Source organism: Sciurus vulgaris (genome assembly GCF_902686455.1).
Source record: "Sciurus vulgaris genome assembly, chromosome: 11".
NCBI classification, from domain to species: domain Eukaryota; kingdom Metazoa; phylum Chordata; class Mammalia; order Rodentia; family Sciuridae; genus Sciurus; species Sciurus vulgaris.
In genome coordinates this window covers 60,315,501-60,341,969 of record NC_136472.1, presented here as the reverse complement: position 1 = coordinate 60,341,969, position 26,469 = coordinate 60,315,501, and the positions used below count along the sequence as shown (strand labels likewise).

The window sequence follows — 26,469 nt, the reverse complement described above, 5'->3', positions numbered from 1 at the left end:
TGGATGGTGGGTGCCTGCATCTGTATCATTTCAGTATATATTTTATCCTCAAAATAATTGAGTAAAAATGAGTCATGTAATTAAGTCCAAGAAACATTTACTCAGCTGTATTCACCAGATGCTGCTAATTCCTGGTACTACAAAAAAAGATAGTACCTATCTAACGTGATGGGTACTAAGGAACCAAATCAATGGGATTTGCTTTTGTATACACCAGAGAAGCAAGTGACAGTTGAGCTGGATTTTGAAGGATAGCAAAATTTGGGAGTTCATAAAAAGAGAAGGTTTAACAGTAACTGACATGGAAAAAAAAAAGAAAATAAAGTGAAGATGACTTGATTATGATTTTAGGTTGGGGTAATAGCCATTAGAGAAGCAAATATTAAAGACCCAGAGAAGGGAGTATTGATAAAGCAGCATCCAACAGGAGTTAGGAGGGAGTGAAAATTAGGAGTACTAGCTGAAGGATGGCTTGTAAAAGAACACAGTCATCTTTGGAGAATGGGGAAAAGAGAGGAAACATTTCATTCTCAACTCCTTGGGATAATTGATTTATTTTCGTGCCTACTTTTTAAAGAATAGCACTCGAAATCAATCTTTTTGTTTAGTGAGGAACTATAGGGAAAGTCAAATCATGAACCTTTAGGGAAAATAGATGATGGGCATGATCTTGCATATTCTTAGGGGTAGAGAAGATGAAATCCATGTCGCAGCTTGCTGTTCTGTCACGACGGTGGAGGCCTTCAGAGATGAAGTTGGATCCCTTCCAGGAGGTTGTGTTGGAGAGCAGTAGTGTTGATGAGTTGCGAGAGAAGGTAAATTCATCTTTGTTCATTTTAAACAAAATGAACTAATACACGATTTTCCTTGGTTGCCAACAAGACAGGCTGGCTAGGCTAGGAAGTGAATACCAAACACTGTTAGCACCATCTCTATTGGTCTCTGATACATTCTGGTTGCTCCTGAGAGCTCCTGATGTTTTTAATATTACTTTGACTCTTAGTCATCTAGAAGTGAACCTTCACTTTCTTTTACCTGTATCCAACTTTTTTTAAATAATTAGGATTAGTTACAAGTTAGTAAACTGCTGTATGTCTAAAAAAAAAAAAAAAAAAAAAAAAACAAATGAAGTAAAATTTAGAAATGAGTTCAAATGATTCAAATGAAGGTCTGTTTGGCTTTTTTTTTTTTTTTTTTTTTTTTTTTTTTTTTTTTTGGTGCTAGGGATTGAGCCCAGGGGCTCACACATGCCATTCAGCACTCTGCCACTGAGCCACATCCCCCAGTCCTGCAAAGGCATTTGAATAAACATTTATTTCCATACTTTATACAAAAATAAATTCTAAATGCATTAAATATATAAGAAATAAAGTAAAATGATAAAGGTACTGGATCAAAATATTAAAAACATGTTCATAATGCTAAGAAAGATGTTTGTAAGTATAATGTCAGAAGTCAAAGAAAGAAAAGAAACACTACAAAAAAGCTTTAATCATCTGCAGAACCACAAACAGTATTTAAAAAACTATATATAAATAAAGATAAAAGACAAGAAACAGGAAGAAAACTATTTGAAACCTGTATGAAACAAGTTGTCCATAAGGAAGATGAACAGGCAATCACAGAAGAAATACAAATTAAAATAATATTTTTCATCTCTTAACATGAAGATTTAGAAAATTAAAAAATACCTGGAGTTCCCGGGGTTTCAGGGGAAATGGTCAATAGCATACACCTCTGATAAATGTTTAAATTCATAGACTCTTTTTAGAGTTCATTTGGGCACTGTCAAATTCCACATCTAGGAATTGGATCTGTGAAGTTATTCTGTATCCTATTTTTCTACACGTGCTATATAAAATTGTACTTATAGAGATATCTTATAAATATAATTGTATGCATTATAGAAATGTGTGAATGGATTTATTTATATATAGAAGACCTGGAAGAAATGTATTTACTTGATGCTTCTGGGGTTTAGCATTTGCATGGTAGCCAGAGGAGAGAATTGCACTTTCTGCTTTTTCTTCTATTTTCTTCTTTTTCCTTTTCTTGATTACATCAAATATTACCTTTTTTTTGCGGGGGGGTGGGGGGGTAAGCAATTTGTGGGATAAAAGGAAAATAAATTCTAAGTTTTTTTTTTTTTTTTTATGAACTTACATAAAACCTTTTCTTTTACAGCTTAGTGAAATCAGTGGAATTCCTTTGGAAGATATTGAATTTGCCAAGGTAAAGGTCTCAGAGTGTTAAATCTGTGTATTAATACACGATAAACATGGCTATAGGCATGATCTATTCATTCATTTTTTTCTCCATAGGGCAGAGGAACTTTTCCCTGTGATATTTCTGTCCTTGATATTCATCAAGATTTGGACTGGAATCCTAAAGTTTCTGCCCTGAATGTCTGGCCTCTTTATATCTGTGATGATGGTGCAGTCATATTTTATAGGTAACATTCCAATGTTTTTTGTTGCTTGTAATGATAAAATATTTTTAGCATACATGAATATCTTATTTACCATAAATTAATGTTATTTTGATAGAGAATAGTACTAACCAATAGAAATGCAGTGAGAGCCACACATAATTTGAAGTTCTAGTGGACACATTAAAAATAGTAAAAAGAAACAGGCAAAGTTAATTTTAATAAAATACTTTTAATCCAGTACATCCAAAACTTTTATCATTACAGTATGTCACCAATACAAAGAATTATTAATGGAATAGTTTACATTCTTGTACCAAGTCTTAGAAATGTTGTATGTTTCCAGTACATCTCAGTGTGGATGAACACATTCTAAGTGCTCATTAGTCATTTGGCTAGTGATCACCTAAGGGGATAATGCAGATATAGAGAAATAATGATAGTTTTTGGACAAGCAATTGTGGGTTCAAACTTAGCCTTTTATTTACCTAGCTTCTCATCTGTAAAATGATGACAATGATATTTTCCTTTCAGGATTTTATGATAGAGCTATTGTACAGTGTCTGTTATACACAGGTGTTTAATAATGATAACTATTAGTACTTTTAATAATAACATAGAAATTATTCTTTGTCATTTGGAGAAGTGAGCAGAGTGCTAATATGATAAACAAATTTAAAAATCTAAGATTCCTTAGTATATGAGAATATATACAACCTCACCAGGGACAATCAGATTTTATTATCTAGCTGAGGAACATTGTAGCATCATTCAGGCATAAATTAATAGAGGGAGTTGGATAACTAGACTCATATGTAATTCATATTTTAAATAAAGGGATAAAACAGAAGAAGTAATGGAGTTGACAGATGAGCAAAGAAATGAACTGATGAAAAAAGAAAGCAGTCGACTCCAGAAGACTGGACATCGTGTAACATACTCACCTCGTAAAGAAAAAGCACTAAAAATTTATCTGGATGGAGCGCCAAATAAAGATCTGACTCAAGACTGACTCTGCTAGTGTAGCATTTTCCCTGAGGGATTTTTTGATTTTAATTAGATGGCTCACTACTATGGTGTAGTGCCATTATGGCCGGACATGGTTGGGGTAACCCAGTGACACCAGCACTGATTGGACTGCCCTTCACCAATCAGAAGCTCAGTGCCTAATGGGCCACTGTTTTCACTTGGAATCATGTTGTGCACTATAGTCAAATGTACTGTAAAGTGAAAAAGGGATGTGCAAAAACAATAAACAAAAAGCAAAACCTGCTACCAGAAAAGGGGGAAGGGGAATGAGTAAACTTCTTTTATTGCGGACAAATGTGCACATAGCCGCTAGTAAAACTAGCCTCAAACAGGATGCTCATAGCTTAATAATAAAAGCTGTGCAAAGGCCATGAATGAATGAATTTTCTGTTTATTTCACTGATACACACATTACCTCATTGACAATTCAGAAGTAAATGCAACGTGTGTTGTCTCTCTTGGAAAGCAGCAAAAATAGGAGCTGAAGAAAGAAATTCTTAGAAGGAGTTGTAACCCAGAAAAGAATTGTGAAGTTGTGTTTTTATTTTGTTTCATTTTTTGCAAAGTATTAAGAGTATTCTGGAACATCAAAACATTTCCCTTAGACCTATCCCAGCAGGTGGCAGCTCAGATTGCTGCAGTTTTGTAATTATAACTGATTGTACTTAAGTTATGGATGTAGAGAATATGTTTCATTCGTTCATTCACCATGTAAATAAAATTATCCTGTTGAGTTAACATAGTTGTAGTTCAGCTATTTCCCATGGTTATTCTTTTCACTTATCATTCATTATGTACATTTGTGTACATTGAGAAGTTAGCAGTCTGTGTAAATGTTAATCCTTAGTGAGGTTCCTCAGTGCTGGGTCCCATAGGATTGTATTTCCCTTTGTTAATGAGGTTTTTATGTTAAGTGGCTTCAGTTTTTTTTTTTCTTTGTACATTTATTTTTAAAGATTTGCTTCAATCTTCTAGAATGCGTGTAAGTCCCATTTTAATTTTTAGAGTCAGTTTATAGTTCCATGTAGTTTAACTTTGGGGAAATGTCTTAACATACTGAGTAAACCTGCTAGTAAGTCATCATCGTATAGAGTGATGCAGTCAGGGGTTTCATTAAAAAGTCTATTAGAAGCAGCAAATTTTTGCTTTGCTAAATAAAACTATACAGTGACCACAATTCTACATAAATTTTGAAATACCATCTAATTTATAAAAATAAAAAGGTTTTGGTAAAACTTTTTCACGCAAGATGCTGTTTACAACAATGAACATGCCAATAAAACATTTGTTCATTCTGTTGTGTTATTTTAGTCATTAAGCTTTTGTGGATGATGAATCTGAGTTAAGAATAGGTTGGTTATCTTTAAATATAATACTTCAAAATGTGTTGAATATTTCATTGACAAGGTATATTTACAGTGAAGTTCTCATAAGAGAGATGAAAAGATGCTAATACCTAACTTTGGGAATCCTACCAATATTTCGAAATCACATTTCTACCCCTTTTTTCCTTTTAAGAAAGATAAAGTTAGAAAACAGTACTGGCACCTGTTGGCTCCACAGTTTGAATATAATCACTGAGAATTCTAAAATGTCTCTTAGAATCCACAAAAGAAAATTTTTTTTCTAAGGTAGTTTTCTGGCTAGTTTTCATTCCATGTAAGCTGTGTAGCATTCAGCTTACATTTAAAGTAATTTTCTGAGTTTGCCTTAGAGGGATTGGTGATGTTCTCAGAGAAAAAAATTTGAAGCATTTGTGATAGAATGTCTTTCAGGTCACTTGGATTTTCACATATAAGGGGGCAAATTGGTTCTGAGCCAGGCCTGTTTACTTGGCACAATGGGGTGTCTGCTTTCAAGGACTGACTTCCTGGTCAGCAGGGGAGGCAACCTTGAAAGCAAAATGGGCTTCAGAGTTGGGTTCGGTTTTGTTTGGCCTGGCGTTCATCAGAGAGTCAATGGTGAGATTCTTATTTTTCTGCTCCTCAGTCTGTGCCTTCTGCTCTGGTGTTGTTATCTGTTTTGTGTTTAACTGCTGCTTCTAATTGCAGGTATATTGCAAATACCAAGAGTAGAGAAAATGTTTTTCATTATAGAAAAAGAAAAATAAAAGCTTGCTTTTCGGTGCCTGAGAGAGTGAGTGAAAACACAGTGTTGCACTTTAATAATTTCAGTAAAGAAGGTGGTGAAATTCTCAAAGTGAATTTGTGGAAGTAGGAAGAGTAGTTTACCTGAGGGTTGTCACTGGGCATCAGTCTCTCTCAGCCTCAGAGTCAGGTGAGCATCTGCAACCCTGTAAACAGCACTGATGGTGTAGATTGAGTACCAGAGTCTGGTGATGCTCATCTTCCGAGGCTGAGGCTTGTGAGAAGGTGTGATCCTGCTGCCCACAGGTCATGCAGATGTTTTGAAGAGCTTTTACATGGGATAGATGAGTGTCATCTGCCCTGCACCTACATGCACACCCTCTGAGATCCAAGTGTCTGCATCTCTGAGGCAGGTGCTTACATTAGAGGTACATTCTGGCCAAAGAAACCAAAGCTGTGGTTTCAGGACCATGCCATATTTAGCTGGTCTGTACAGAAATTTGCCAGGTCCACTTTGCAAACTAAGTGTATGCAGGGACAGTAATCATGCTAGATAAAAATAGTGTGTGAAGGAGCTCTTTGTTAGAGTGTTTGTTGATCTCTTATAACACAAGGTACTTTACAATTCAGAGAGGTCAGGCAGAACCTGTGCCCCAGCTAGAAAATAATCCAACTATGTAGCCATTGGCTGCCAGCAGTACTGTGGTACCCCGAGACTGAGGGGGCTGCAGCTGCACACTGTGATCCAAGCCAAATGAGCGCACAGCACCTCAGCATTGCGGTGTTTTTACTAGATCTGGAAGTGACCTGTGAATGTATGAAATAAAATAAAAATTTTTTGTTCTGGCTCATTTGCTAGTATTTCCTTTTCGATTGGATGTCATAGCTCTTCCTCTGAAAGTGGTCCCTTTGTTCAGCATCAAGGCCCTAACCAACTCATGCGCACTTGTGATTTGCAAATTGTAGTCTAGAGTACAGTATGTGGAAAGGAGATACTAATAATTAGCAGGGTTTTTTGTTGGCAAAATAAAACTATTCCATCCAAACAATTCTGTGTAATTTTTGAAAAACAAATCACTATTGGGTCACAGATGAAAGCCTTATAAGGAGGCCATAAATTCTGAAGTGAAACTCAAAATTATGTGTGTGATATTCTAGGATGCTAGCAAACGGTTTTTATCAGATATTCAAAGGAGTTCATGGCCCAGAGGAAGCTCCTAGCCACCTAGGTGTAGAGTGGAAAAATACACTCCTCCTGTGCAGTGCACGTGGGGAAGAGGAGGGCTCTCACCATTTGGTTAGACTCAGCCCGGTGTTAATTTTCATAACTTGGCTTTCAGACAAGAAAGCATTAAAGTGTGTGTGACCATGTAGAAACATGTAGAAACATGCAATCTAGGAAGGCAAAACCCCTTGAGAGGAGCGTGCTGCCTCCTTCCACCCTCAGCTGCCGGTCCTACGAGAGAAGTCAATCTCCGATTGGTTGGAACTTGAGAATTTACCAGGCCCAGATTATTGGTGGACCCTATGAGCCAGCCTTAAAGGGAGGGACCACATACCACCTTCTGCTTTCTGTGCTCCCAACGTCCCCTTTCCCACACGAGGGCCTTTTTTTAACCATTTAGTAGCCTGCTCAGAGCATCAGCTTGTGGAGGTGTGAATAAGCAAGCAGTGGTGGTTTTCCTGTCAACTGTACCAACTCTCTTCTGTGAAATGCCCTCATCAAGGTCTCGGTGCAATCCTGTAACTTCGTTAATGTTTCAGTGAGTCATTTGAGTCACTTAACCCTTGTAGACTTGAAGACGGGTGCCCCACAGGTCATGTCAGCAAAGGACTCGACTCCAAGCAACATGGCAGTCCCCTATGAAGTGACCATTTTTGCTAGTTTTCCCTCCCTCGGACATACACTATTATCCCATGCTGCGTGGGCGCTACCAAGTCTTCCACCCCAAATGTCACCATTCTGACAAAACGATCTGTCAGAAGACACTGGAGGGTCAAAAAGTGGTCCTTTCCCCTCTGCCTGGATGCTCTTCTGATGTCTGCTCCTTGCTGTTTGTGGGAGACGGGTGGTAGTCCCCAAGTCCCTCACAGCTTCTCTATTAGCGGCCAGTAGCTCCCATACAAGGTTTCAGAGTGTTCCCCTTAGCGTTCTCAGAGGTTTCAGCCAAGGGAATAAACCTCACTCCTCCCCCATGGGAAGTCGGGAGGGGAATCATCTGTTTCCCAAACACTGCACCTCCTAAAAGCATGCTGCACACGCGCTCTAGGCTTCTTCACGCAGGGCCACTGTTGTGCTGTGGTGGCAGCTCAGCAAGCCCCAAGTGAAGGTGCCTCCCTCCCCAGCTGTTGACACACCTGTTGACAAAACTGGCTATTAAAAACCTATCTTAAGGGCACAGTGGCACACGCCTGTAATTCCAGTGGCTTGGGTGGGCTGAGGCAGGAGGATCGCAAGTTCAAGTCCAGCTTCAGCAATTCCACAAGATCCTGTCTCAAAAAAAAGTTTTTAAGGTAAACTGAAAATAAGCCACATTTCATGGCAATCTGGAGACTATACAGATCACAGGAATCCTTGCTCCTTTCCTCATCCTGCCCTCTCCCCTCACACCACGACAGGCCCTTCACTTCTCTCTCACTCTCATCCAACTGCCCTGAAGCCCTTTCTCAGCTGTGTGGAAAGCCCCAGGAACCCAGCTGCTGGGACTTTGTTTCCCTCGGTTGTTATGCACCATGCAAACAGCTCCTGCATCAGGAATGCCCTGGCCTTCAACAAGTCAAACAGCGCTTTATATGTAACACAGAGATGGTTCACTTAAAAAGTATCTAAAATGGCTGAGACTGGAACTGGTTTGTTCCTTAACATCAAGGACTCAGATTCTCCTGCCTCTGTGGTAGGCAGAACAATCTCCCCAAAATGCCCATGGCTTAATCTTTGGATCCTGTGAATGTTTACATGGCAAGAGACACTGCAGAAGTGATTATGGTTAAGGACCTTGGCGTGGGAAGATTATTCAGTTATGTCCTTAAAAGTGAGACCCTTTCATTGCAGACAACCCGAGTGATAGCACTCAAGAAAGAGGGACCTGTTATTGCTGGCTCTGAAGGACCCTGAGCCAAGGAGTATGAGCCACCTGTAAGGACCAACAGAAGCAAGGAAATGGATGGTTCCCAAGGGCCTGCAGGGAGGATTGCAGCCCTCCTGATCACAGATCCCCAGACAACTGCGGCAAAGCCAGATGCCACATTCTGAGCACCTGTTTTAGAAAGCAGAGAATGGGAGAGGACTGGAAGAGGGAACTCCTTGTTTGCCACTTTCCTTTAGTCAGAGCAAAAAATCCTAGAATTTCTTTGACAGCTTTGCCTTTCAATTTCCTCATGCAGAAGAGCAGGCAGTGAGAGTTAAGAGCCACGCTCCACTCCACTCTTAACACATCTGTGAGTAGGCAGCACATCCACACCAAATGTAGACCTGTATATTGCAGTCTCTCATGTTCTATTTCAGTGGCTATGATAACAAAGTGGAGCAGGATTGTAACCAATATAAGAGCTCCAAGAGAGAAGACCTAGTTCTATCTCATTTACCACTGCCTCTTTGGCACCTAATATAGTAGGTGCTCAACACATTTTATTATTGGTCAAAATCATTTTCAGCCTCTTCTGCAAGCACGACAAGTCCACCTCACCTTCCAGCCACTGCAAATGACGTGCAGTTTTTCCCTACTTGGGACTTCTCCCTCTTGCCGTCTTCCTTCTGCCCATGGCCCGGGCATGCCTTTCCTGTCCCCTCTGGCATCCTGATAAACTCTGACCAAGCCAAGCGCTCCACTAGCGCTCCTACAACACGCCAATATTGGGTTGGCGCTCTTTGCTGTTCAGTTGCTTAGTTCAGCTGTTTCTCTCTGTCCTTAGGCTGTGAGACTTTCAGAACGGGAGGCTGTCTGGTTCAACTTGGCACCCCCAACACATGTGACAGCACCTATTTCTGGGCAGGCATAGTACAGACCTACTTACTGATCAGTACATAAAGATGAAGAGTGATACCAATGACTTTTGACACTGAATAGAGAATAGCTCTGTATTTGATTTTAATAATCAGTATATTGTGATGTACTGTATTAGATGCTGTTTTGACTGGGGGTGGTACCAGGGATTGAACTCAGGGGCACTTGACCACTGAGCCACATCCCCAGCCCTATTTTATATTTTATTTAGAGGCAGCATCTCACTGGGTTGCTTAGCATCTCTCATTTATTTATTTATTTAGCTGAGGCTGGCTTGGAACTTGCGCTCCTCCTGTCTCAGCTTCCTGAGCCACTGGAATTACAGGCATGTGCCACCTCGCCCAGCTCTAGATGCTATGTTTATCAGACTTGTAACTTACCACTTGAATCTTTTGGCAACTCCATTTTTTCATCCATCAAATGAAGAAAACACATTGAAGAGGGAAAGAGATGTTATAGGTGGACTGTCTAATCTACCACCCGTCACCTATGACCTAAATGTATATACAGTGGCTTCGTTCTTAGTCCTTGGAGATCTGATTGCTATGGCCTTGCTACAGATGGGTGTCCCCCAAAGGTCCATGTGCTAAAAAGGCTTGGTCCCAGATGGCACTGCTGGGAAGCAGTGGAATCTTTCACCTTTAGGAGATGGGGCCTAGTGGGAGGACTTAGGTCACTGGGATGGGGGTATGCCCTTGAAGGGGATTACAGGACTCCAGTCTCTGCCTCTCTTTCTCTTTCCAGCCATGAGATGAGCAGTTTGGCTCTACCACATGCTCCTACCATGATGTGCTTCCTCTACAGATCCAAAGTCAAACGACCAGGACTAGAACTTTCAAAACTGTAAGCCAAAATAAAGTTAATTATCTCAGGATTTTTTTATAGTGATAAAAAGCTTATTAACCTGCATTTGATCACAGGAAGCTTCTAAGAAAAGACATTTCCAGGCTCAGTGGCACACGCTTATAATCCCAGTGACTTGGGAGACTGAGGCAAGAGGAGGATCTCAAGTTTGAGGCCAGCCTCAGTAATTTAGTGAGATCATGTCTCAAAAAAAAAAAAAAAAAAAGGATTTGGAATGTAGCTCAGCATTAGAGTACCCCTGGGTTCAATCTGCAGTACCGCCCCCCCCCACACACACACAGACTTATATTCCGTTTGTTCTTTCAGGAGACAGCGAACCATTTACACTTCTAAGCCTAATTCTGATCCAAAAATGGTTACGATCTCTTAAAATATCTGGATGTTAAAAGAGGTGTGCTTCAGATATCTGGAAAATTTGCGTCTATGGAAGAAAGCTTTTTTGTTTTGTATAGTACAGGTCATTTCTATTTTATTGTTTGAGGCTGAAAGGGTTTTATATTTATTCAACATCAGAAAGAAAAAAAGAAGTCCAAGAACCACAGAAGAGTAGTTGAAGTGATTTATACTTGAGTTCTAAATGTGATGTGTTTATACATAATTTGAAACTCAAAGAAAGCATGCTTATACAATCATGTGCAACTTTAAAATTTAATAACTCTGGACAAATACATGATGGAAACAATTCCTGGCACCTGAAAATATCATTTGTGGAATGACATCCAGTTCAGTGTTCTCAGTTTGGATATTACAACCATATTTCACAGACCTGGCTTGGTCTCATTTTCTCCATGTGGTTGATAATGGCCTTCAGCTGCTGCTAAGTAATTTTTCAAATTTCATTAATTGTCTTGGCCATACCATTATCGGAGTGTTTTCTGCAAGTTGAATACTATAACTTCAAAATTACTAATGCAAATGCCCTAGGGGAATGTCCACACCACTGGTCTCCACCAGAATAAGGGCTACCCCACATGGCCATTTCTAACAGAATTTCAATCTTCAAGAGCGATCAGATGTGCCCTAAAAGAAAAAGATCTCGTTCTCCTTCCTTTTGGAAGTACTGTTGGTGGCACTGAAGCTGGAGTGGGGCAGAGTAACTGGGAGAACACTGGGCTTGGAGTCACCCTTGGGTGAAACTCCACTCTGGTCTTCACTAGCTGTGTGACTTGGATAAGTAACTTGTGGTCTCTGAGTCTCCAAGCTCCTTAAGAGACCAGGAGGACAATGCCCCCCTCCCTAGGCTGCGGTGAGAGGGAGTCGGTTGTGGGTATGAGAATGCTGTCCTGACACCGAGGTAGGAGCTGAGTAAGCAGCCGCGTAGACGAGCACGTAAGCGGAGCGAGCTGAGCATCCCACCTGCAGCAGCTGCCTCTGCCCGTGGAAAGAGCTACACAAGACGTCACTTGTTGCATTTTTGCCATGTTGGTGTTTGCAAAAGCAGGGTTCCCTTCTCCATGTTTCCCCAAACCCATCAAGGGCAGACCCTACCTCATTTTTCATCTTCTCCCTTCCAACAGTTCTCAAATCAAATGATGCCTGCCAACCCGTAGGGGCCAAGGGGCCAGGTTCTGCCCTCAGCCTGCCAGGCCCCGTCTTTCTCAAGCACCAGAACCATGATGCATGGAGAGTAGCTGCGGGCAGCTGGACAAACACACAGCACCTCATTTTGTCAAGCCAGAGGGGAAGTTTACTGGGAAGAAGCCGTGGGGGAAAGCCTGGCCAGCCCACACCTAGGGGACACACCTGGGAAATAAATTAACTATGTCTATTGCACGTCTACCCGCAACGCAGGAGCATCTAGATCTCCTCTCCCCCCAGCAGCTCAGCAGCAGCGGGCTCCCCGAGCACCATCTCCTGGGTCAGGCTCCTCTCCAGGTCCTCCAGCTCCTGGCGCACCTCCTCCATGAAGCCGCCGTCTGCATACTCATCAGGGGCCTCCCTGGGCAGCAGGCTCTCCCCTTCTTGGCTGCGGCTACCAACGAAGGCCGGCTGGCACACATAGACCAGGCTGTGGCTGGGGAAAGATGGGACTGGGCCTCAGCCGAGGTTCTCCTCATGGGGGCAAAGCTGGGTTCTGAGCACGGGGGGTCTCCATTTCTGTGCACCTTCCAGCCTCACCTGCACACCTCCTCTTCTCAGGGCTCTTCAACAGTCTCCACTTCATACCAACCTCTTACTTTAATCACGATGGCTGAAGGAAGGTCAACTGGGAGGCTGTCCTTGAGTGGCAGAAACCCCACTCCAGCTGCAGGACTACCTTCCTGTGGCTGACTCTTGGATCGAGCAGCCCAGGGGCAGGCCCCAAGGACGACAGGGTTTGGGACTCCCCAGCCACGGGTGCCCTCTCAGGCAGGAGGCAGCCAGACAGCACAGCATGGTTTGACTCTGTGTCTGATACCCGCCTGGACCTCTGGGGGCGTTGTCTGCCCTGCCACCCTGGATTCTATGGAAGAAGGAGTTGAGTACAGGCTGCTCGGAGGAAGGAAGGTGGGCAGAGATGCCATGTCCGAGCCCTGGTGCATCAGTCTCTCCGCAGCCTGACACTGCTGGTGTCCTCCACCGGGGTGCCCACTCCTGCTGCCCCTCTGCCAGCACCTCTCTCCTTGTCCGTCACTGCAATGGGCCTGGGCTCCCTTCTCAGCCCTCAACTCTTCTCCACACCCTCTCCCGGGTCATCCATCTGTGAAGCTTCGGTGGCCATGGAGACGAGCCCATCTGTGCCTCCTGGACCCCCAACCTACAGATCAAGCTGCTGATTGCATCCTCCCTCCGGATGACCCGAGGACACCTCGAGTTAAACCTGCTCCTGCCCCAAGTGCCCACTTCCCCTGTCCCAGCCCGAGGGGATCCTCACCTGTGGGGCTGGCAGAGGAGGCCGCTGGCACATGGGCATCGGTCCAACGCTCCCTCGGGCTCCAGCTCCCAGGTGATGAGGTCCAGGAGCCGGCTGGCCGGGTCATGGCAAAGCTCGCCCTCCACGGGCAGGGGCGTGCACACGGGGAACAGCAGGCCTGGAACCAGCCAAGAGTAACCACAGGGAGGGACAGAGGTGGGGTCTCGTCGACCCCCAAAGTGAGCTTAGGATTGGAGAAATGGAATGAGAAGAAGCAAGATGGCGATACGGGCTCAGGAGGAGTGAAGGGTGAGGACCAGGGGGGTTAGGGGAGTCTACCTGGAAAAGGCAAGCTGGGTTTTGAGGAAGAAAAGCTGGAGAAATTAAGCGGGGAACAGTGACATTCAGCCTGGGTATAGCACCTACAAAGGCCTGGGGTCAGTTCAGAGGGAAAAGGTGGCAGGGCAGCAGAGTGGGGGGTGGGAGGGGGCCATGAGCCTGTGAGTCCACCCACTGTGGGAGGCGACAGAGCTACTGACTCCCAGAGGAGCAATCCCCATAAGGCAGCCCTTCCAGAAAACCAGAGGCAGTAGGTGCTTGGCAGCCATGTGGGGCTGGGGGAGGCAGAGCTGGGGAGGTGAGTCAGGAGGGCTTTCGGCCCCACATGTGAGAGCACAGGGAGCCTGAGCAGGCCTCACCTGGGAGGGACGCTGCAGATGGAAGCTGGGAGGAGGACAGGGCCAGGAGGGTGAGTGGGTGGGGAGGGGCTGCTGGGATCTAGCCTGTCTGGGGACTCCCTCCTGCCTTGGGATCATGTGTCCTGAAAGAATTTAACTTTTCGAGGCATCAGCAGGGTGGAAAAAATGGTCTTCCCACTCAGGCTGAGTTTGTGGGGCTGGGACGCACTGCACATTTGACAGCCTGCCCAGGAAGCAGGATGCTGAGAAGGTGTGGGGGGCATGGCCGTGGCCCCAGCAGGCGGGGCAGGTGGAATTTGGAACAAGCCCCCTGTACCTGGAGGGGAACCCACCCACCTCTCTGGAAGGCACAGCACAGCCCAGGCTGGCAGTCCCTCTGGTTGTCACAGATAGTTCCGTTGCCGCCTCTGGTGGCCTTTTTGTTGCAGTGACCCCAGACACAAAGCTGGTCTCCACAGCACTCACTGTCCCGGGTGCAGAGCTGTAGAGAGGTGGGAAAAAACAGGTGTGGTAGTTTGTAGACCTTAGGGGCCTGGCTGAGAGACCAGCGTGTCACAGAAGCCCAGCCTGGCCCAAAGATGCCCCAGATGGGCCAAGCCCCCTACTCCCACTAAGAGAGGAGACTGTGGTCTTAGGTGGGTGGGCTTCAGAGAAAGTCAAGGAGGGTGGCATGGGAGTGTGGCTGTCAAGACACGAGGGGTCTAAACATTGGGAAAACAGCACCTAAGGAGTCATGTATGAGTCCTTCACAGCTTGAGACTCTGCCAGGGATAGTCAGCAGTTCCTTCCCAGAAAGACCGGCGCCTTTCGCCCTTTCAGTTAGGCCCCTAGGGCAGGAAGGAGGCTAGCTCCAGGCCTGCAGATGCAGCAGCTGCAAGATGCTAACAAGCTGAGTTCGAAGGCCCTGGTGGAAATGGCCCAGGGATGCCAGGGGCTTGGAACCACACAAAGAAGGGCAGCTGGGGAGCAGTGTGGGGTGTGCGCTGTGCCAGTGGTGTGGGGTGGGCGGGGAGGAACAGCAGCAGCTGCCTCACCACGAATGGGCTGAGCAGGGTAATCGCAAAGGCCTATTTTCCAAATTATCACGCTGTGTACTGGAGAAGTGACAGGGAGTCTGAGCCCCAGCTTTATCTAAACGCCTGCAGGTGAGGGGAGAGTGTCTTTGCCGGGCCTCATATTTCTCAGTGGACCCTCCATGAGGGAACGCTTTGGCCTCCTGGCTCCTCCCTCTGGCCTCTTACAATCTGGGGGTGGGCTGCAAGAGACAGAGAGAGGCTGTCTTCCCCCTGCCTGGAGGTGTTACTTGTGTCTACTAGGGTGAGTCATCCCAGGGGAAGGGCGCAGGGCCTCCTCCTCTCCCCTCCCGCCCCTTCTCTGCCATTCATGGGACAATGTGACCAGAGATCCTGGGGGGGGGGGGGGGGGGGGGGGGGCAGTAGGTCTGCAGATGACTTCCTGCCATCCCAGACTGGTCACTTCCTGGTCATTCCAGAGTCAGCTCCTTTGGGATCCCTCCCCACCATCAAAAGGCTCTTCTAGAGAGCCTGAGAGTCCCTGGGCCCCTGGCCTTTCCCACCAGGCCCCAGGACCCTGGTGCTGCAGCCCTGGAGACACCTGGGCATGCTCACCGTCTGCTGCTCCCGGCACGGCTGGCAGGTGTACTGGAAGCTGGCGAACTGGCAGTATCTGGAGGGCCCGCAGTCCTCGTCAATGATGCACTCCTGGGGAGAGCGGGGGGCCTCATCAGCGAGACGCAAGGCAGCAGCCCTACAGAGCCCAGGAAGGCAGATGCCCCATTTTATCCCAGTCTTGGACGAAACAGGCCCAGGATGCTCAGGAAAGGTCTGCAGGCCTCAGTCACTCCTGAGTCTGCTGGCTGCTCTTCACCATCTGCCCTCTCGAGGCCCCCTGGAGCCCAGGAGCCCACACCCGATTCACACACCGCCTGCGTGCAATCTGCGCCCGCACGCCCAGGGCAGAGCTGAGACTCAGGCTGGCCTTCCACATGGAGCAGATGGGTTTAATAAAAAAAGTGCTAATGAGTTCCAGGCCCTGGGTGGCTACACAGGAAGGGCTGGAGGCCAGGCCCAGCAGGCCCTGCTGCCTGTGAAGTCGAGCAGAGACTGCGCCACTGGCCACCTGCCCCGGAGGCTGCAGCCCTGCCTGGGGAGCCCTGGTGGTGACCTGGGCCTCGGGTCCTGGCAAGAGGTAGAGGCAGCTGCCAGCTTAGACACCAGAGGAGGAGGCCTGGGGTCCTGCCTCCCAGGGCAAGTGCTCTCTCCTCGTGACCAGCAGCTCCAAGAGGCGGAGAGACGAGCTGGAGGAGGAGGAAGGGCACCTGCCTGCCCCTGATCAGGCTCTGCTCTCATCTTCAAAGCATAGAAAGGAGGGCAGGAAAAGGGGGAATGTGGTGACAAGAACAACCATCAAGCGCCAGTGCCACGCTGCATTCCACGGGTGACTCCTCCCAGCAGGCGGCAGGTAGAAATTGCCTCCCCTATGTGGCCAACTGGGAAACGGAGGCTCAGAGAGGCCAAGGGTTTCCCCCAGAGCACACAGCTGGTACAGGGTACAGGGACACTGCCCACCAGAAGCTCTTGAGCAGAGGGGGCTCAGGGCTCCAGATGTTGCATCCAGAGGGCAGCAAGGCTCCCCCGAGACTAGAGTTCCGGGGCCCCAGCACACCATCTGGAAAGGCCTTGGCAGAGAGTGGGACCTGCCTCCCCTCCGTTTCAGTGTGTCCCCGATCCTGTAAGCAGGTAGGCAGTGCATCTTGGAGAAGCCTGCATGGGCAGGCCAGGATCTAAGTGCCCGAAGCTGGTCCTGTCTGCCCTGTGAGCTGAGGTGGCACTACCAATGGGCATGGACAGGCTCTCTAGATACCAGGGACCTAAACACATGTGTAGATTGGGGGTCAGCAGAGAGGTCAAGGAAATGGGGTCCTGTCATTGGGAAGGAGCTCTTGCCATTGGTCCAGGCCTGGAGGTCCCCTGGTCAACACTGCAGAGTCTGAAAAGGCAGGGTTTTGGTTCAGGGCAGCAGCATGTGCTACAACCCCGGGCCTGGCACTGACGCCCAGTGTAGCACACCTGGGTACGCCCTCCAGGCAAGGCTCGCCAGCCGGGAAGACCACCAGACCACTGCACACCACCTTCCCACAGCCCCCCGGAGGATGGCAGGAGGAGGACAGAGCAAAGGCACCTAGGCTTGTTGGTGTGTCCAAGTCACCACCACGCCAGAGGGTGCTCACCAGGAGCTTCAGACTGACCTCCAGCATGGCTAACAAGCAATTCTTTACTGCGATTTTTAAAAAAAGTCAAAGGAGAACACATTGCCTAACAGTCTAAAAATGACCTAAAATTACTCTTCTGGACATCTCCTGTAGGTCGCAGTTATCTCAGCCCATCAGCTGCCACCAGTCCCCTCTGCTGTTCTGCTGCCGCTGATCAATGCTGCTGGCAGCTCAGCAATCAGGACTCTCCCTCCCAAACGAAGCAGGTGAGGCTTTGTGCCTGCTACTGTCTCAGCAGCCCTCAAATGTCAGGAATGACGCCATCGCTGATTTTACTGGTGAGAAGCAGGCTTTGAGCCGGTGGCCCAAGTTAAGCGGCTGAACTGGGGACTGGCATTAGTCTGCTGGACCCAGAACCCCATAGCAGCAAGAGAAGTCCATGTGACTGTAAGTACAATCATCCCTTGGTATCCACGGGGGGATCAGTTTCAGGAACTCCACAGATACCAAAATCCACAGATGCACAAGCCCTTTAGATAAAACAGCGCAGAATTTGCATATAATCTGCACGAATCCTCCTGTGTACTTTCAATCATCTGGAGATTACTTACAGCACCTAATACAAGGTGAGTGCTATGTAAGGAACAGGTTTACTATCAGGTTTAGGGGATCGCGCATGACAAGGAGGAAAGTCTGTACAAGTTCAGTGCAAACACAATTTTTAAAAATACTTTCCATCTGAGGTTGGTTGAATCTGCGGATGTGGAACCAGGGATTCAGAGGGCTGAGTGTAAGTCACAAGACACTCCTTGTCTCAGCCCACCACACCCTCCCTTACAGACTCAACGCAGGCAGTTCAGCAGGAAGCTTCCTGACATTTTCTCCAAAGCAGAACAGCAAGAGAATGGAGTAGGAAGGACAACATTTGGGAGGAAGGAAGGACCAATAGGCTTTGAAGCCCTTTTATGAATCTGGCTACATTTTGAGGCACTGGAGACAAAAAGGGGGATGTGAAAAAGTCCCTGCTCTTAAAGAATTCATAATTCAACTGGAAAAGTGGGGGAAGGCAACATGGTAGTCAAGGAGACAAAGGGTGCAAGAAGAAAATTCAAAGTAACAGAAATGTTTTTCCAGCCAGGCGCCGAAGTACATGCCTGTAAACGCGGCGGCTCGGGAGGCTGAGGCAGGAGGATGGAAGACTTCAAAGCCAGCCTCAGCAATGGTGAGGCACTAAGCAACTCAGTGAGATTCTATCTCTAAATGAAATACAAAAAAGGACTGGGAATGTGGCTCAGTGGTTGAGTGCCCTGGGTTCAATCCCTAGTACCAAAAATTAAAAAAAAAAAAGAAATGGTTTTCTCTCTCCAAGACACAGAAAAAGATGCTAAACTTCACCAACAGTCAAAAAGTGCAGCTGAAAAGAGCAAAATATCATTTTTTCACTTAGGACAGAAAATTTTAAAAGGTTGATCTCTGCAGGAAGCAGAATGTTCTGGAATCTGTGGATTGGGTGTTTTTTTTTTTTTTTTTTGGACTTAGAATTGAAGCCAAGGGCACTTAACCACTGAGACACATCCCCAGCCCCTTTTAAAAAATATCTTATTTAGAGATAGGGTCCTGCTGATTTCCTTAGGGCCTCACTAAGTTACTGAGGCTGGCTTTGAACTCGTGATCCTCCTGCCTCAGCCTCCCAAGCCGCTGGGATTATGGAATCTGTGATTGATCTGGGTAAAGATGGAATTGAGGTTGCTAAATAGCCAATCTGAAGACAGGGACTATATCCTGGGTTGTGAACAATTATAAAGGACTTTAGATGTGGGAAAGGGCGAGAGAAGAACAATCAGTGTCAGAGTGATGTTATGTGAGATGTCCTGGATGCTCCACTGGTCACTGCTGGGTTTGCAGATAGAAAGGGCCATGGTCCAGAACAGAATCTCTCTTACAACTCCCAAAAATAAATGCAGCCCTGCCCATCCTGTAGGCTTAGCCCAGTGAGACCAGGTTAGAATGCTGACCTACAGAAACGTAACATAATAAATGTGTTGTTTTAAACCATCAAGGTTGTGGTAGTTTGTTACAGCGTCAACAGGAACTAATATAATACCCAGGACTGGCAGTGGTTTCAGGGAATGAGCATTGCCAGGTGCTTTGAAGGTACTTAACATTGAACTAGATTTGGGGTGGGGGCAGGCAATTCATCAGCATCTATCAACAAAGCTAATGCATGCTGTAATGTACAAAGCTGCTCTCTCTGCCCTTTCCATTGCAGCCATTTCCCCGCCTCCCAACTACTGTCAGTCTGTGAACATCCTAGCTAGCTATTGCTTCATCAGTCAGCTTGCAGTATCCTTCTCCGTTATTGGTTCCCTGTTAGCCCGGCGGAATTCAACTGCTTACGGGTAGCTACCCCACCATCTTTTCTCTTGCTTTTCTCTCCTACACACTTGCTTACTTTCTCCTCCTCACTTTTCACACTCTTTCTTGCGCACGCCCTTTCTCTTTCCCTTTCTTTTCCTCTCATTTTCTCTCTTTCCCTGCAGGGAGACACTCTGTTTGCTTAATAAACTCCCTTATGTGATTTCCCGTGTCCGGCGTGGTTTTCGTGGAATTCCTTACACATGCAATCAAGGTAATTTTCCTTCCAGGTGTCCACTCTAAGGACCAATGCAAATATCTGAATACAAAGATGTTTGAGGCCACAGTGTTGTATTCTTTATAATCCAGAACTAACAGAAATGCCCAATAAAAGGGAACTGATTATTCCAGAGCCATTTGTATGGAGAAGTGTCTCCAGGTTGACCTTAAAAATAATGGAGTAGCCTCTTTGCATAGTGATTTCTACAATACATCAGAAAGCATGCCCGTATGAAAATTGTATAATCCCACTTTTCCAAAGCAGAATAGAATACCACCGGTGTGCCTGTGCCCAGCATGGCACCTGGCACATAATGGGCGCACAGTAAGTGGGTGCTGCATGGACGAGACCACGTGCTGCCACTGTGGCAAATAGGGCCTGTATGCGCATCCCTAGCAATGATTTGGAAACCAAAGCAAAGAACAGAGGCATTCCTCTTTGGCTTCCTCTTCCCCAAAACTCTTTGTAGACTTGGAACGCTCACCATGTACTATATGCTTCCTTTTCTAGGTCTTTAATCAAAAACTCAGGGGCTGGGGAGATAGCTCAGTCAGTAGAGTGCTTGCCTTGCAAGCACAAGGCCCTGGGTTCGATCCCCAGCACCTCAAAAAAAAAAAAAAAAACAAAACTCGCAACTCCGATCCTTCCTATACCAGTCCCCGAGAGCCTGCTGTTCACAGTTACCCGTCAGGATAAGTGCACGGTCATCCCCAGGAATAGCTTCCTTTCCCCAGCGGGCCTCTGTGCGCAGCAAGGCATCCCCTGCAAAGCCACAGCGAGGCAATTGACTGTTCTCAAAGAATGGAAAAACTGGAGGGCATGGAAGCTTGCCAGAGTCCTCTGAAAAATCCACACGCACGAAAGCCACTGGCTTCCTTAGCTGACACACGTGTGAGAGCGCCAGTCGGCTGGTCATGTGTGACATTCCCTCTAGAAAAGCCAGTGTCTTGTTATGAGATAGCCTACCAGCTTGCCTGCAGGAAGAATTATGAAGAATTTCTTTTCAAGAATTATGCTCACACTAGAAACCTTGGAAACGCCCAGATGCACAAACTTTGAATCCTGGTTTTGCCCTTAAGAGCTGCGTGAGCCTGGGCTGCTGATTCTCTCTCTCATACAAAAACAGGGCGATAGCAGGAGCTATTTCCAGAGCTGTTGTGTTGATGGAGGGCTCGGTGAATGGTGGCCATGGCAACAGTCGCTGCTCATCCTCCCTCGCCCCTCAGGGGTCTGAGTCCCTGGCACAGCCCTGCAGGGGCCCAGCTTGTGGCAGAAAGGCAGGTCTAAAACATCAGGGGCCTGAGGCTTCCTTCCACAGCTCTCCAGCTCTGTCCCTGTCAACACTGAGGACTGCACAACTCGTCCTGACTTCTTCCCAGAGGGGTCAAACAGGTGGGCAGCGGCCTGTTCGCCCGCAGGAGGAAAGTCCTGGGGCACAGTGGCCTCTCACTGTAGGAAGACAGGCTTTTCCTCCTGTAAGGTTGTTCCTACTGGTCTCTCCCGAGGCCTCCTTAGCAGCAGGGGCAGGTCCTGCCTTTCTTGGTATCACCAATCTAGGGAAGACACCAGGTCCTCCAACCTTAGCAGAACTGAGTAGGTGGGAGGGCGGAGGGCAGTGAGGAGCACAGCCAGGCCCAGAGCTTGGTAATCCAGGGTTTAATTCAAAGGTTCCAGTTCCTTACCTGTGCTCAGGAGTGGTGACCACCTTTGAGGCGAGGTACTAAATGGGCCAGCACCCAACTGGGCCCAGGCTGGCTGCTGGGCCGAGCTCTGAGGGGAGGGGCCTGGAGGCTCAAAGCCAGGTGGGCTGGGGCCGAGGGGGTGGAGCTCTGGGACTGGAGCTGGGGCCCTGGGACTGGAGGAGGGGCTCCACTCCACAGGAGCAGAGCCCGAACTAAAGGCTCTCACCAGGGGCTTCCAGGAGCTGACTGCAGGAGGGAGGCAGCACAGGGAGCTCCCCAGAGGCTACAGCAGCCCTCCAGGATAGCCTCACACAGGGACACTGGTTCCCATCAAGTGGCAGATTCCCTCCCATCACCTCGACATGGTTATTATCCCACTTCGCAGATGCAGAAACTGAGGCTTAAGGAGAAGGATCTGCCCAGTCACCTGGCTTGTCAGAGGTGGCATGGGGAGTCCCTGAAGGCAGGCCTTCCAGTCTTTTCCCAGGAGATCTTCGCTTTGCTCTCCCTCCAGTGCAGGGCAACCTCTTGCTCAGTCCCAGCTTAGCAGAGCCTGCTGGGCCCCACACATCCCCAGAGACAGAAGGCCAAGGCCATTGCCCCTGGGTGTCTGGGCCTACATGTCACTAGGGCTAGATGACAAAAGCCAGCCGCCAGGGTTTCAGGGCTGCTCTGCAGTCCCAGCCACTCCCTCCCTGACAGACAGCCCAGAAACTGGTCATGGGGACTGCAGCCATTCCGGGGATGGCTGTTTTGTCCCAGGGAAGGAGCTATATTTAGTAAGTTCAGAAGAGAAGCCAGCGGGGAGGGGGAGGGGCTGGGAAGGCAGCGTGGACTTGGCAGGGACCCTGGGCCTCGACACTGCCCCGCTGCTGCAGCACCATCACAAAATAGTGGAAAATGGCAAAGGAGCGGTTCTGCACCTTTGGTTTTCCAGCTCGGGGTTTATCAGAGGACAGAGACTCCCAGGAAGCAGAAGCAAATTTAGGGAAGCTGGAGGGACCACAACCAAATCCCTCAAGGTTTTCCAAGGCGTCTGTGGGGGCCACAGGCACAGGGCTTCTACGGGCCAGTCTCCACTTTGCAGATGAGGAAACCGCCTCAGAGCCCAAGATCACTGATGGAAGAAAAGCCAAGATTAAGCACAAGTCCATCAGACGCCAAGCACTCGCTCTTTCCACTGCCCCTATTCCTTGAAATGCCCTGACATGGACTTTTGTCTCCCTAAATTCCTATCCTGAAATCCTACCACCTGATATTTAAGAAAGTGACCTTATTTGAAGACAGGGTCATTGCAGATGCAGTTAGTTACCATGAGGTCCGATATGACTGCTGCTGTCCTTGTAAAACAAAGAAATTTGGACACAGACACGCACAGATGGTGGACAAGGTAAACGGACCCAGAGAAAAGAAGCCATCTAGAAGCCAAGGGGAGAGGCCTGGGATACATCCTGCCCTCACAAGGAAACAACCTGCTAAAAACTTGATTTGGGGCTTCTGGTCTCCAGAACTGTGAGAGGGTAAATTTCTGCTCAGTGACCAGTGTGTGGTGTTTTGTTACAGCAGCCCCAGCACACTAATACACACTAATACCTGCCCCTTCCCTCAAACAAGCCCATAACCCACACCATCACACACATCCAGCTTGGTTCCTAAGTATCTAGCATCTTCCTGCTGGGACAGAGAACAGGCTAGTGGGGAACCATGAGCATATTTGTTCTCAGGGACAGAACGGGTTCCCTGGTGGAGACCTCAGTCAATCAGGAAGCCCTAGCTTCAGCAGTGACTCAAGGATTGGGTGGGGCTCGTTGTCTGTGGCTGGCCATTTCCTGGTGGGGAGGTAGTGCTAGGCCATAAATGCTCCCAGGACGAGCAGATGGGATGCAGGGGTGGAGTGAATGAGGTCCAGATTCTCCCAGGACTGAGGGCACACTGGCGGTTGGGGGGACTCAGTGCCAACATCACAAGAGTTGAAGGAATGTACCTTTCCCTACTGGGCCCCCACCTGTCCCTATGAGTGCCACACTTGCCAGACTGCAAGGTCACTCGAGGCTGCGTGACACTAGTGTCCCTGAGGCCGCATGGGGGTGAGACAGGCTCTGGGGCCCATGATTCAAATCTAGGTTCATTTACTAGCCAGCTGATCCTGGAAAAATTTTAAGCATGTGTGCCTCAATTCCGTTATCTGTAGAATGGGGCCCCTCACGAAGCTGTTGAGCAGGTTTAAAGAGAGAATGTGCATGGTGCCTCCAGCCCCTCAGCTCCTGGAGGGCACCACCGTCCACAGCGTCTAAGTCAGGTAGGAGCCCAAGGCCCGCCTCAGGAAGGCTGTGTGGGCCAGTGGAGCCCAGGCTGGGCCACTGGATCGCACTCAGCTGAACGGGCACTTTGTTCACTGAAAGGCTGGAGCTCGACTCAGGGCTCTCTCCCTCGTCACCACCAACTCCTACTTCACCCCAGAGCCCTCTGTTGTGGGGTGGAGATGAAAGGAAGGAGGAGAGTTGCACATAAGTGCAGGAAGGCCCAGGATGGGCTGATGCTGGAGGCTAGACCCCATCCACCATCTCCATCTCATCCTCGGACCATCTCATCTTCTCAAGTGAGTAAAAGAAGCCCCACCTTCGTATCCTCATGGATTGTTGATGGGACTGCACATTGGTGCAACCACTCTGGAAAGCAGTAAGAAGATTCCTCAGAAAACTTTGGAATGGAACCATCATTTGACCCAGTTATCCCACTCCTCAGCATACACCCACAGGACTTAAAATCAGCACACTACAGTGACACAGCCACATCAATATTTATTAGCTCAATTCACAATAGCTAAGCTATGGAACCAACGTAGGTGCCCTCCAGTAGATGAATAGATAAAGAAAATGCGGTACATAGACACAATGTAATACTACTCAGCCATAAAGAAGAATGAAATTATGATATCTGCCAGTAAATGGATGGAACTGGAGACTATCATGCTAAGTGAAATAAACCAATTCCAAAAAAACAAAGGCCATATGTCCTCTCTAATATGTGGATGCTGACTCACAGTCAAGCGGGGTTTACCAGATCAAACAAGGGGGAGTGGGGGGAAGGGAGGGAGGACTGGAGCAGGAAAGACAGTAAAATGAATCAGACATAACTTTCCTATGAAAGTTATGAATACGTGACCAGTATAACTCCACATTATGCACAACCACAAAAATGGGAAGTTATACTCCATGTATGTATGATAAGTCCAAATATATTCTACTGTCATGTATAACTAAAAAGAACAAATTAAAAATTTTAAAAAAAGGAAGCCCCACTTTCAGACAAAAAAAGCAGGCGGAGAGGTGAAGTTGCTTGCCAAAGTCACGGTTAAGCGCAGAGCTCCACCTGACCCCAAGCCAAGGCTCTCTGGAGATGAAGCCAGACTGGGGGATGGCTGGGCTGGGCTAGGGACCCAGGGAGGAAATAGGAGATGGCATGTGAGGCTGGAAGGAGCTCTGGAGCTCCCGGGGACAGGGCTGCTGGCCCCACCTGGTATGGGAAGGCAGGGTCCACCGGGCTGACCCTGGTGCACAGTGACTGGAAGGCGAGGGAGGGTGCCCTGAGGTGGGGTGGGGGGTGGCCTCCCCTTTATTCTAGGGACTTCTAAGTCAGATTCTCCCCGTTCCTGGGAGTTTGTTTTGTTTTCTTTTTTACCTTCAAACAAAGCCAGCTGCAGGCGCCTGTAAAATGCACGTGTCTGGAACTTGGCCGGGGGCCGCCAGTCTTTCTGGATGCCACACTGGAAACGGTCAGCCAGCTCGGGTGGCAGGCAACCTCCCCAGGCTTCTGGCCCACCCTGCACTGCAGAGGCTGCCCCGTGGAAACCTCCCGGAGGGCGCTGGGAACGGAGGCTGCTCTCATCCCAAAGTGCCAGTGTCCACAGAAGCCTGGGCGGCTCCGACCCGATCTTTGTTCCTCAAGTCACACAAGCCAGGGAAGAGAATGGGCCCCGCTTAGGGACGGAGCATGTCCCCTTCCCAGCCCTTTAGGGCCTGGTCACTCGGGAAACACCCCTGAAGTTCTCTCCTCCTCCTCCTCTCCTCTCACCCCACGATATAACAGTTCCTGCCCGGGCTCCCCGACGGCCTCCGCTCTCCATGGCTCGCGGGCCCTTCAGGTCCAGGAGCTTCAGGGCTGAAGAGCAGCCTGCTCCCCACTCCAGGGCCCTGTCCTGCCGCCAGGCCACAGAGGGCCGCCCAGACTCACAGAGCGTCCCAGCATATTCTCTGGGCATTCCCCTGGAGAACTGAGCTCCTTCCAAGGGGGACGTCTTCATGTGCCCAGTCTAACCAACTGTGTGCCTGTCACCCTGCCTGGGCGGAAGCATGCAGAGAGGCCTCCCCGCTGGCTCCCTGATACTTTTCCAGGGTCTTTGAAGCTGCACAGCCTCAGCCCCCAATCCAGGGGCACATGGCGGGGGGCTGCTGTGCCCTGCGTGGCTCCATCCTGCCCAGCTCACCCAGCACACATGCCCAAAAGCAGGCTGGGACAGAACTTCAGACCCAGACACAGGGGCCCTGCCCTGCAGCCCCGCCAGCACCCGCCGGGCTGGTGTAAGGAAGGACCCAGTCCCGCCCAGTCCCCACCCAACATCTGGTCTTGTGATGCATGGCACCTTAGTTTGGGGGCCTCCAAGTAGGATTGCCAGATTTCTCAAAAAAAAAAAAAAAAAAATCAGGCACCCAGTGAAATCTGAATTCCAGATTTAAAAAATGAATATTTCAGTATAGTATCCCCTAATTTTTACATGACTTACAGTAAAAATTATTTCAGTATCACACAGTATTTTACCTGCCCACCCAGGTAAGCAGGGGAAGGTACTACAGTGATATTTCTTGGAAGCCTTGGGCAGGAGGACAAGGAAGAGCCAGCGGCCACAGGAAAAAGGGCAGCCTCCAAAACAGCCATGGACCTCGTCACAAGGACACTGGGGAGCCCCCTCCTGACTTT

The 26,469-nt window shown here is 48.1% G+C and overlaps 2 protein-coding genes across 4 annotated transcripts in view; one reads left to right on the top strand and one right to left on the bottom strand.

Annotated features, from left to right (window-relative positions):
- Positions 1–11,796, top strand: part of USP47 (ubiquitin specific peptidase 47) — a 105,130-nt gene extending 93,334 nt beyond the window's left edge. For all 3 annotated transcript variants that reach the window (XM_079102673.1, XM_079102672.1, XM_079102674.1), the window contains 4 exons: positions 685–815; positions 2,185–2,232; positions 2,322–2,452; positions 3,266–11,796. In XM_079102673.1, the coding sequence (XP_078958799.1) occupies positions 685–815; positions 2,185–2,232; positions 2,322–2,452; positions 3,266–3,440 (485 nt within the window). In that variant the 3' untranslated portion in view covers positions 3,441–11,796. The remainder of the gene's footprint in view (positions 1–684; positions 816–2,184; positions 2,233–2,321; positions 2,453–3,265) is intronic.
- The window catches only part of DKK3 (dickkopf WNT signaling pathway inhibitor 3), a 49,664-nt gene continuing 34,152 nt past the window's right edge, over positions 10,958–26,469 (bottom strand). Inside the window, exons 5-8 of the mRNA XM_079102724.1 lie at positions 15,572–15,664; positions 14,280–14,424; positions 13,267–13,423; positions 10,958–12,426 (exon numbers count right to left, since the gene is read on the bottom strand). Coding sequence (XP_078958850.1) covers positions 12,210–12,426; positions 13,267–13,423; positions 14,280–14,424; positions 15,572–15,664 — 612 coding nt within the window. The 3' untranslated portion in view covers positions 10,958–12,209. The remainder of the gene's footprint in view (positions 12,427–13,266; positions 13,424–14,279; positions 14,425–15,571; positions 15,665–26,469) is intronic.